The sequence below is a fragment of the Pieris rapae genome, chromosome 12 (genome assembly GCF_905147795.1).
Source record: "Pieris rapae chromosome 12, ilPieRapa1.1, whole genome shotgun sequence".
NCBI classification, from domain to species: Eukaryota; Metazoa; Arthropoda; class Insecta; order Lepidoptera; family Pieridae; genus Pieris; species Pieris rapae.
Genome location: NC_059520.1, coordinates 8,124,650 through 8,137,618, shown reverse-complemented (window position 1 = coordinate 8,137,618; position 12,969 = coordinate 8,124,650). Strand labels below are relative to the sequence as shown.

General features: G+C 33.2%; 1 protein-coding gene across 1 annotated transcript in view; it reads right to left on the bottom strand.

The window, feature by feature from the left end:
- The window catches only part of LOC110995213 (nephrin), a 333,726-nt gene that overhangs the window by 278,947 nt on the left and 41,810 nt on the right, over positions 1–12,969 (bottom strand). Inside the window, exon 2 of the mRNA XM_045630341.1 lies at positions 7,025–7,166. Within this exon, the coding sequence (XP_045486297.1) occupies positions 7,025–7,133 (109 nt within the window). The 5' untranslated portion in view covers positions 7,134–7,166. The remainder of the gene's footprint in view (positions 1–7,024; positions 7,167–12,969) is intronic.

Below are 12,969 nucleotides of genomic sequence, written 5' to 3'. Positions count from 1 at the left end.
CGGATGAAGATTTTTATGGGAGATAATTTAGTAAAATATAAAACAATTTAAAAAAAATAGTATCAGGATTTTATTTCGGAAAAGCTTAGCAAAATGCATTGCTCTAAAGGGAGCAGGAGCAAGTAGAAAAAACATTATATACAATTTATTTATCACACAGAACTGGAGAGGATTTCTCTCTAATCAGCTCTAGCTAGCCCATACGATAAGAAAGGTAAAGTATTAAAATAAAATAAAACTTTCATATCAGAGAAATACATATTCATTAGACACATACCAAACAATGACTTCAAATTAATTCACTAAATCTATTAACTGATACCGATCTTTGTTAATACGATTAAATGGAAAAACTATTGCCTCACCGCATTTATTACGTTAAAAAGAACTTTATTAAGGCGTTTCACACGGGCCGTAGAGATTTTAGCGATTCTTCTTTATTTACGTAACTGTTACTGTGGGTTTGAATTTACTGTGGGAACGTGCTTACAGAGATTTCGCTACAAGCGTCGGTGTTTCCCGAAGTAATCAGTTTTGTTTTAAATGGAGGAGCATTCGTATTTTCCACAAATTGAGGTTAAATACCATTGTATCAAATGTACGCGTAGTTTCTTCTAGGAATACATCCGCTGTACTACTTCTAAATAAACATTTATGGAAAGAAGTACGTTTCCTCACCTAAATATCACCAAGTCTACTGTCTATATGAATGCTATTTACTTAAAAACTACTTATTTTCACACATAGTATTTCCGAACCAATTCGACTTAGGGTCCTTCAAGAAAAGAGCGTACCAATTCTTAAAAAGCCGGCAACGCACTCGCGAGCCCTCTGGCATTGAGAGTGTCCATGGGCGGCTGTATCACTTAACATCAGGTGAGCCTCCTGCTCGTTTGCCCCCTGTTATTTATTAAAAAAAACATATATTTTGTTCTTAAAGAAGATTTAGTAATGATTTTGAATGGGATCATAAAAACAACACGGGATCTACGCGTAAGTACTAATTTATTCTGTAAGTACGTTTGTACGCGTATATACCTATTATGGGAAGACTAAATATTTTACTAACACGTTCAAACTTGTGCACGTTATTCTAGTGTAATCAAAAAATATAATAGAAGCAAATAAAAAATAACGCTTTGTTGAATTATGCATAGGATAGATTACATTATTTGAAATTTTACTGTATAAACTGAACAATATCATACCTGCTACTTCCATCAACTACGGCTCTTTAGAAATCGAGATACACAATAATGAACGTTTTATTCGCGTTTGTCGCGCTGAACGTATGAAGCAACGTTAGATAAAGTAGAATAGTTAATGATCACGCTATACAATCATTATTCCGAATGCATTGATGTTTATAATGAAGCAAAAGCTAACATAGGTAATAATGAAATTTATTTTCCATTAGAACTTAATAACAGGGATGCACTTTATTCTACCTAATATATGACGGGATTTTATTATAAGACCAATTTAGATAGTGTACATCGTTTTTTAATTTTAATTATTTTTAAACAAAACAGTAAAAGGAAGTACTTAAGACTTCCAAATGGTAGCTAAGAAAAAGATCGTCTCAGAAAAATCTTTTGAAGTTAAGACATGCCTAAGAGGAATAGAAAGAAGCATGTCGGTTGTAACACTGAGACATTGCAGAAAAGAAGAGGTAATAGTACCGACCGAAGTAGAGGACATTTTAAACAAATTGACATGGCGCTAAATCGGATACATAACAAGAGATATCAGTTTAAAATGGACAAAAATTATTACAAAATGGCAACCACGATATATTAAGTTTTAAGGAATTCTTGAAAATGAATTTCCTTTTCAAACAATGAAAGGGTTATATATGTAAAAAAATAAATAATTACTGTTGACGTGATGACGTTGACGAATTCTTGAATTCGTGCATGCGGTTATATTAGTTGTTTATACTACGTATTTGCGTGTTGCTCTCACGAGTATGTAAGTGCGTTCTCCTATTTCGCCATGCCTCCTGCTGATAGAGGACAAATCTTTGTTTTTAATTAATTTTATTGTTCTTTATCTCTCAAGATGTCATATGGAACATGATGTAATGGTTGCAGCTCCTTACAAACGTTGTGTAAAAAAACTTGGCGATTTAAAAGAGCGGCGGAGAGTTTATTGCCAGTTCTTCTCTTCCGTTCTACGCCCTTGATTTGAGAACTGGCAGTAAATGTAAAATTAGAATCATTTAATGAAATTTTTTTTGACGTTCATAAGTGTACATTATGTTACCTATATGAATAAATGATTTTTGTTTGTTTGTATTTTTGCAATCACTTAATAAGAAAATCTCCCACTGTAGTGCTTACACAATACTTGCACGGCCCAATAATAGGTTTGCCTCTACGAGATCGCTTCTGTGCGATAACTATTTATTTATTTATTTTTTATTTATTAACACTTCGTTGCTAAAGAAATAAAAATAACACAATATATATAAATTACAAGGGATGCAACGGGCGGCCTTATCGCTAACAAGCGATCTCTTCCAGGCAACCATCCCTCAACAACCAATCCAACAGGTAACTATCCCTGCCCTAATAATTTTAGTTGCTCGTTTTTATCTGCAACGAAGTTTTAGGACTAAATAAACAGAAGTTATCCGTGTAATAATGAAAATATAGTTTATATTAATTGTCAGAACGAATGAAAGAGTTCGTTTGTAAGGTGCCTTATCCCAATCCCTACCCGACAGGCTTGATCCTTTGGCGTTGCGTAGAGATATGGGGTCACTCTGCATCTTCTACCGCATTTACCATGGAGAGTGTTCAGAGGAGTTTGGATTAATAACCTGCAGCTGAGTTTCATCATCATACGTCGAGGCAGAATACAAAATTCCACCCGTATCACCTCGACGTCCACCGTTCCACAATGCGGAACCAAAGTGCAAAGTGGAACCAGCTGCTCACTGAAGTATTTCCGAACCAATTCGACTTAGGGTAGAGCGTACTAATTCTTAGAAAGCTCGCAACGCATTCTTCTGGCATTTAGAGTGTCCATGGGCGGCGGTATCACTTAACATCAGATGAGCCTCCTGCCCGTTTGCCCCCAGTTCTAATAAACTATTGCTTACAAATTTAATATGTTACATTGTAAAGCAAAGAGTATCGTATGTTAATTAGGCTTATTAATGTCGGGTTTGGGCACCACAGGGGTCTAATGCGCATCTTGGAGCGCCGCCAATCTCTCGTTTGTAATGCGCCGCTGGAATAATGATGACGTCACGACTCCTTAGTTAAACATCCCACTAATATACTTTTTCTAGAATTTGTTTTTCGTATTCACTTAGGTCACAACACTTATAGTAAATTTTAACGGCTTCCGTATATAATTAATAATAAATTATGTTCGATTGTTTTTGTTTCGATCTTTTGGGGTTTTTAAAGTCGAAGAAATAAATAATGAAAAGCCTTCATGATTACCCATCATCGTTTGACGCCCTACTAATGTTAAGATTCAAGAGATAATTTCTTCACACTATGAGAACTTGTTACGGAACATTTAAGTATTTATAATTGTAAAATGTAATATTTTAACAATATATTTTTCAATTTTTTATTTCTTGTTAATTTTTTTTGGTATGAGCAACCGCATTTGCGGTAATCCCTCTAATAACTTTTTTTTCTAAATTGGCCCCTTCCACAATCAGTTTTGGCTATAATATAGTATAGTAGCAGGCTACATATAATTTCGACCAGTAAAACTGGTAATAACTTTTTTTTCCAAATTGACCCCTTCCGCATTCTTTTTAACTATATAATATACCTCTCTATCTATCTACATATAACTTCGACAAAGAAATAAAATTTGAGCAGAATTTATTAAAGTACTATTATTCAAAATTTTAGACCTCAAAAAATTTACTTTAAAAGCGAGTGGCCCCCGGAATATCACTCAATATCGCTTTGATCGCTCGCTCGGAATACCACAACAATACTGGCTTTTTGTAATTTTCATTCACCGATTTTTCAAAACAATCTTTAAAATTTGCCTTTGTTTGCTTATAGATGAAAAATATATTTGCTTTATTCAAAATTCTAAAGATTTATCACATCTACAAACTCATGTTTACGAAGCACGCTCCAGTTTTGATATTCTTGAAGTTTAAATACTGAATGTATTTGCTCCAAATTTGCAGGAATCAACGGTCGTACAATATATTTATTACCTACGCACTTCTACAGCCGCCTTATTTAACGAACAACAAAATTATATAAATAATATATAAAAACTTAACATACTGCATGCGCGAAATACTAAGTAAAAACATAAATAGAGCATTATTAGAGAGAAATTAAATTGCCATGCAAAATCAAGAATATATTTTGAAACCATTACGTATAGTGACGTTTCATGACGTATCATAACGTATCATTACGTATCACGACGTATCGAAACGTGTCATATCACGTGTTAACGAGTGTTGGACTATAGATGCAGTTGGTCAATAACAATGAAATGTTCCGCATCGTTTTATTCGTCGTTCTACATTCTCATCCCCAAGACAACTTTTATACTTCATACCTTCATACCTTTAAGATACAGACACCGGCCATTCACAATTTCATTACATTATATACTCGTATAGAGGCATCAGGTGTACGTCGTTTAGGAATATTAAATTTTTACGATCATTGTATTGATAAACACATTAACATTATGAGTAACGGCAGATGGCGTCTACTATGGTAGAGTAAAATATGGTAAGCTGTATTTAATTGATTTTTTTTTGACAGTTTTATGAGAATGTAAATGGTATTTTGCACGCTCAAAACATATTTTAAAGCAATCTAAGCAGGTCTAATTGGCTTCAACGTGCAACTTTCATCCTTGAGTAGTTTTTTGTTTAAGTGCAACAAAAATCAAAAATCACTTATTCATGTAGGTAACTAAAAGAAAAGAAATATTCATTAAATGAATTATATTTATATTTACTGCCAGTTCTCAAATCAAGGGCGTAGAACGGTAGAGAAGAACTGGCAATAAACTCTCCGCCACTCTTTTTAATCGCCAAGTTTTTTTACACAATATTTGTTAGAAAGGAAAATACTCTGTGTGTCGGGCACCTAATTTTTATCACCTTATAAAGACTAGAAATAGTTATACAGTAGATTAGTCTTCGGTATCTCTGGTACCACATGCTTTAGGCTCTAATGGGTTTTATTTTAAGTCGGTATTGCTCAGAACATAAATCTCAATACAGTTATTCATTGGAGCATGGCGTCAACATTGAAAATTTTTACAAACTTGAATTACAATTTAAATGTTTTTACGAGCGGAACGAAGTCTTAACATTTACTACGATATTTCACGACGTCGCACGCCATATTGTTAACTTAGCTTTAACGTTTCTTTAGTTTTATTAAAGTATTTTAACATACTTTTTTATTGTTATGTTTGAGCAGTATTGGCCTAGGGGCTTCAGCGTGCGACTCTCACACCTGAGGTCGTAGGTTCGATCCCTGGCTATGCACCAATGGAGTTTCTTTCTATGTGCGCATTTAACATTTGCTCTAACGATGAAGGAAAACATCGTGAGGAAACCAAAATGTCTTAGACCCTTAGTCGACAACGTGTGTCAGGCACTGGAGGGTGATCACTTACTTGCCTATTTAAAAAAATGATCATGAAACAGATTCAGAAACCTAAAGAGGTTGTAGAGCCACTGATTTATTTATTTATTGAAGTGAAACGGGCAGGAGGCTCACCTGATGTTAAGTGATACCGCCGCCCATGGACACTCTCAATGCCAGAGGGCTCGCGAGGGCGTTGCCGGCCTTTTAAGAATTGGTACGCTCTTTTCTTGAAGGACCCAAAGTCGAATTGGTTCGGAAATACTTCAGTGGGCAGCTGGTTCCACAAAGTGTCCAAAAATTAATTGAATTTTAAGTTATATTTTAATTAAAATAGTTTATATAAAACTTGGTTGCAGATCTCTGGTGGCAACCAACATAACTAGTATATAATAACAGAACAATATACAAAAAAGGTGTGTTTAATAATATTTCGCACAAAAACTCATGGTTAAATAATAGGCCATACATTTTCGTAAAAGTCTACTCTAAACGCCGTACAAAATCTGGACGAATATTTTTCTTTCAACTCAAAATTCCCCGGAAAGACATAAATTTGATAAATGAAAAGCAGCTGTCACGATGTACAAAGCATGGATTATAGAGTTATTATTCATAACCGCTTTGTTTTGCCCGTGTTGTCAAATATACAAACAGGCTTTTATGGAATCATATATTTTGTTTATGTTAACCAGGCCTTTTAGTTTCGAACTATTCAGAAATTTACTTGGACTTAAGTTAAACATCAATTGAGTTATTTTTATGTATTTTATCTACTAACAAATTGTCTTGCAATAATCGTTAATACTAATATCTAAATATAAGATTTTATTTTTGTAAATAGTAAATAAATTACACGAAAAAACAACGTCTAAATCATGCAACTTTGCAATAATTTCGAGAGCAAATACACAAATCAAGTCTCTGGGTAATTGAAATTTATACTTCAAAAGGATTTCAACAACTGAAGAATGTTTTGCGGTCGATTTCAAATATAAATATCGAAAAAATACGCCTGAGATTGCATGTTCATTAAAGTCTCGTCTTTATGTTTAAACGTAACATATTTTACAAGTTAACTAACGTATGAACTCCTTGTGCACGAAATTTCTGGGTCCAGAACGTTTGGCTTATGCTAAAATATGCTAAATTTGCTTCTAAATAATCTGAGGCTTTGGAGTTTCGACGCTATTGCAGAATATGTGCATCTAAATATTCCTGACTTGAAACTTTTCAACATATCTTGGTCATTTATAGCAAAAATTTGTTAGCAAAGTGCAACAATATGCCTTTTGTTTTACGTAATGAAATATAATTGAGTTATAGCCTCCATCAACAAACATTTGCATTTATTGAACGGATGCAGGTAAGGTTATTACGTTTCAGCAATAATAACAGTGCCACTAAAATTTACTTACCTAATTTGTCCTGCAGTACAGTCTTAGTGTCACAACGCACTAGACACAGCAAAAGAAACAGCCCAACGTCGCGGGCCATTTTTACACTGACAATCACGTGCACGCCCATGCGCGCATATGCCACGACCGGCGCATGACCTTACTGTGGACAAAATATCAAAGATTAATTTTAAAATACAAATACTGATTCTTAAAAATACAAGTATTCACAGTCGTGAAGTACGTTGAATATGTTTACATTTTCATATAAATGCTGATCATGAATTGAAGAAACCTAATCATATCTAACAAAATAAACATAATAAACATACCATAATTTAAAATAAATAACTTAATATTATTATATGAAAAAGCGTGATCTATTATTAAGCGTTTAAAAGGTTTCGAGACTAAAAATCTTTGATAAACTATTTTAAGTATTCATCATTCATCATTATTAACACTTCTTACTTATAGGCTATTCTTTTTTACAAGTTACTGTAACACTTTTCACATTTAAGTTTGTCTCAGTATTATTTATGACTAATACATATTATGTTAAGTACCTCATCAGCGTAAAAGTCGCTCCCGTAGAGGCACGTAGCGCTACGAGCTTCTACGCGACTGAGCTTACTACGAGAAGCTGGAGATTTAATACATGTTTGAGATAAACATATTAATATCTGACAAAACACAACCTGCAATGTTTGAGAAAGAGTGACGTCAGTAATCTTATCGTTGCCATCTTTATTGTTATATGATAATTTATGGTTTTATATTCTTCATGTAATATGATTTTATTTACCGACCCATTCATATCGGTTATACCTATTTGATTTTACGTCAATACACCAGCATATCTTCCTCCCACCAGTTGGTTTTGTTGATATTATTCTTTGTATATTATAAAATAACTTATGGTCTGTATATTTACTGTAAACTGTTTTATTTCTTGCAGGAGCGTGCAGGAGGCTCACGCTATGATACCGCTGCCTATAGACCCTTTTATGAATTGGTATGCCTTATGATCAAGGAAAAAGAAAGAGAGGTAGACCTGTGGCTAGCTGGGAAGACGAGATAAAGAAAGCAGCTGATCTCAACTGGATCCAAGTGGCCCAGTCGAGAGGGGACTGGCTGTCCTTGGAGGAGGCCTTCACCCATAGAGGAGTTCTTACAGAAAAATAATAGTCTAAAAATAGGAAAAACTAACACAACTAAATTTAGTATAGAAATTTAATTACTAACAAAACTAACACTAGTATGTAAGTAAACTAAATCAATGTAACTTGTTCTGCTGTAAGAATTAAAAGGCTTTTTTTATTTTTATTTTTATTATGATCAAGGTAAGTAAATCGGATTGGCTCAAAAATACTTCAGTTCCACAGGTTCCACATAGTAATAATATAAATAATCTGCCTTGAAAAGAAATGCTCAATTGTGGAACGCGGAAGGCGAGGTGATATGGATGGTATTCAGTATTTTGCCTTGGTGTTAGATGATGAAATTTAGCTGCAGGTTCAAACAAGTGCTTTGAATACTCTCCATCCGTCATTCTCTAAATCGTACATATAAACATTTATATACGATATAATCGTATTTAAATGTTTATATACGAACATTTATAGGACCTTTATTTCATTATCAATTGTTAACAAGTATGTAACCTTTTTCTCAATCCGGACTCAAACATTGTATGCTCCTAACATCGAATCTCCTAGGGTTAACATTCAAGTGTCAACGAGTAAGGTACAAATATGACAAACACAAAATTTTCCTAACCTCTTAATTTTTTACACTATCATAAAACACAGGTTTACAGAGGAACTCGTCCTTTCACAAGCATATTCTTTGTAACAATTTTCAAAATAAACTCGTAAAAGCATTGTGCATCTACCAGAGAATATTTACTCCTTTATTTATTATCCAGTCCGTTGCCAAGTTGTATCTGGGGCTAAATTTCAAAAAGGAATTAACCTGGTCGCCTGCTGGGTATTGATATTTGAATTGCGGTATAACACACGAATATACAACTATATTATACATGTGAGTTTGGACGTTGTTGGCTTAGTGGCTTTAGCGTGCGGCTCTTATCAATGTCGGTCGGTCGTAGATTTGATTCCCGGCTGTACAAAAATGGAGTTATTCCTATGAGAAAACAGATTTGCTTATTTGTAGTGCCTTATTGATTTATTTATTTTATTAGCATTTAGCACGGAGGAAATATTTTATATCAAATTTTATATATTCTGTTTTATTTAGTATTTAAATACCACTGAACTGCGTAAGCCTCAATAGGATTGTTAGAGCCACAGCTCTCGACTACCATGAGGCAGTTTGATTGAACTTCGGCCTAAGGTTTTTATGCATGTGCAAATAATACTGGATTATACGGGTCAGAAAAATATTATGAAGAGCATATCTAATATCTCATAATTGATGGCGCGTACAGGCTCATAAGACTTCCTTCACTTGCCTATAAAGAAACATTATTAAATAAATTGTAATATATGAGAGAGACTATTAGCGTTACTAATATTCTTTTAATACACGTTATATTTAGTAAGCAGTTTTATTTATACATTAAAGTTATACAATTAAATTTTTATATTCAACCAATCACACAATAAATAAATTACCCATCTCAATAATCTTATTTGATTTAAATACATATTAATATAAATATCGGTAGAAGATATTAAATACATTTTGTTAGCTTTATAACTGTAGGTTAATAGGTAATTATCCACCAAACCAAATTTAACCTCCTATCAGTTCAAAAATCGTCACTCCGCACTGTCGCTCGACGGATTTTATTACAACCATGAATAAATTTCACTACTGAGACTCTGGCTAGCAAGCACCTACGATATAACAACTACATCAAACATCATGACAATTTACGACATATGAATAAAGACTATTTGAATCATTCATAAAATGTATAGAAAAAAGAGTACTGGGGAGAAGACCTCAATAAGATTTGTTAAAGAGTCAAGGCGAGAAATATACCAAATCATTTCAGCCATATTTTGAAAAATCTAATGTTTTTGTATAATGATACACAAAACTTACATTACAGAACAATGGTTCTGTAATGTAAGTTTTGTGTAAACACAACACGTAAAAATATGTGAAATGGCGCAAAATCGAAAAAAGTTTTTATGTTTAAAGGAGAACTTTATATCTTTATTTTATTACAAAAAAATATATATTTTATTTACACGAGAAACTTAATATGTATATACGAGCGAGATACACGTTGCCATTAGCCGTCTCAATTTAAGTCAACTGTGTTCATTCTAACATGCATCTTAACTGCCTTTTTGAATTTGTCAAACACACCAATATTGCGAATTTGAGATGGTAATTGATTAAATAATTGCTCACCCTCTTACCTAATAGACTTCTTCAAATTATTTGTACGCGGCTTCGGCAAGATAAGCAAACTCGTTCGACAAGTATTGCGTGTAGTTGTGTATTTGATTTGTTTTTAAAATTATTTACGTGTTCCAAATTAAAAATAATTAAAAAGTTGTAAGAATGGTATTTTAATTTCTAACAGAACTTATGGCCAGACTAGTTAAACATTCATTTTTGATTAAAAAAGGTTTAAACGTACGGCACAAAGTCATCTAGAATTTACTGTTGAAAAACACTGTAATACCCCTAATTTCCAACATGTCGTAAACATAATTCCAGTTCTTAAAAAAAAAATCTTTATCTTTATGAAAATCCTTTGTTCCCATCTCATATTTCATATAATATAAACGTTGGTTTCATGTTTATTTTACTGTTTACGAGCGGGTAATGGTCGCGGTCCGATCACAGCAAGCTGTTACGAATTTTTAATGGTAATCGTAAATTTTGTCTTCAATGAACCTTTCCACGCCTCGTAAACTTGAGATTACTTTTAAAATATGCATATTGAATAACTCGCTAGCCGTTACTTTTATGTACGTTAACTAAGTCCAGTAGAAAGATTTTATGTTGCGGTACCGCTGCGATGAATACTCGCTTAGTGGTAATCTAGAAGAAATTCAACTCTATAATTGCTGCTTGACATATTGAACAGCATCCATCCATCATCACCAAATTGATATACTGCACTTCAAGTTATCATCAATCATTTAAGATAGACATGTTGACAATACAATTTAAAAAAAACAGCGGCGAGTTAGGTTTGTCACACTCCAACGACTTTAAGGGTCTAAGGGAAGCCATCCTCACGATATTTTCTTTCACCGTTCGACGGAATTTTAAATGCGCACATAGAACGAAAGTCCATTTAGGCACAGCCGGGAACTGAGCCTAGGATCTAGGGATGAGAGTCGCACGCTGAAACCACAAGGCCAACTATTACTCTAACTTATAGAAAAACAAAAAGAATTAATCGTATTTGCATTCTATTTATTAGTATTTATCTGAATGTTAAAAAATATTTTTTTATATACCCTTGATCTATGGGCTGATCTTAATAATTTAAGTAACTGTGTTGGTTATTAGAAATCAGCCCAGTAATTGTTGATAATAGATAATATCATAATATGTTTGATACTTAAAAAAATATAAATAAACTCTTTATTTATGAACATTTGAGCTTAAGACTATTTTAGCAATTTATTAACTTCCCGGATAAAAGAGCTTTCAAACAAAAGCTTAAATAAAGATAAATAGCCTAAGCTAAATTTAAAAAATAGCCATCATTAATTATATACAAAGATTGTTACTTATAGTCCATTTGTAAAGGCACATACATATTCGAAAATCGAAACTAAATCTAAGGGCTACTTCCAGTGAAAAATACCTCAATACAACAGAGTTAAAACTAGAAGCACATCTGAAATCAACGATGTCCGGATTCCATTGTAGTGTAAAAAACAGCTAAATCCTATGCGTTTCGCGTCATTTGTTTACTAACTCGGTGTCCGGCGCGGAATGGACACAGATCTGGTTAATTTAACACAAAAGCCTGCACGTCCTACATTCGTTTGATGCGAAATACGAGCGAATTCAAAGCGGACGCACTTTTGAATTCGCTTTGAAAACTGTATGAATACATCTTTATTATAAAGGCTGGGGCATGTTTTTGAGGTGTAGATTAATATAATTAATATATAAACTACTTGAATCACTTTTGAAGTTGAATATGACTATGGTACTGAAATTTGTAAACATCTGATGGGGATTTAATAATTATAGATAAACGTAGTCATCAGATGTATGGTTTTGTAATGACCGATTTGAAATGCGTTTTGAAGCTTGCTATTAATAAGAATTTTCAGTAAATACTGATAATCAAATAGTAAATCTGACGACATCAAAGAATTTTATAATAATTCCCTAAATATTTCTCAAATAGATGGTAAAATTTGTTTGCTTTAACAGTATTGAGATACTTTTTTTAATTTTAATGCCAATAAGTAAAGATAATAAATGTTTGGAAATAGGTATAAAAATGTATTCCGCGCATATTTTTTTAAATATATTGTTAAAAATACAAAAAAAAAATTATACGACATAAACGAGGTTATTTAGTCTTTTTCTATCTGACTGGTCGAAGCAGTTTTGGTCCTGTGATTTTGTGTGAATGAAAAGACGAGTGTTATGGATGTTGAGCTAGACGCAGGGACTGTGGTAGTGAGACCCTACCCACTAAAAACAGCAATTTACTTTCCATTTCAATGAAAGCAATCATCGTGACTAAACGACATACGTCAGGCAAAATAAGGTTTATTACTTGTAAGGTAGCAAAGAGCCTGAGACGGATTCCATAAAATCCTGCAACCTTCAGTAGTACGAATAATACACATTTAGGAAACTAACTCTTTGTGTCGCAGTCCCACTAGTCCATGTATTTAATATGCTATTTTTAGCGACATGTTCAATCTAGCGTGCATTATTCGATGCCTGGCTAAACAAGAATTGACTTGCCAAGCCAATAAATATCAGTAAAGAGATAATAAAAA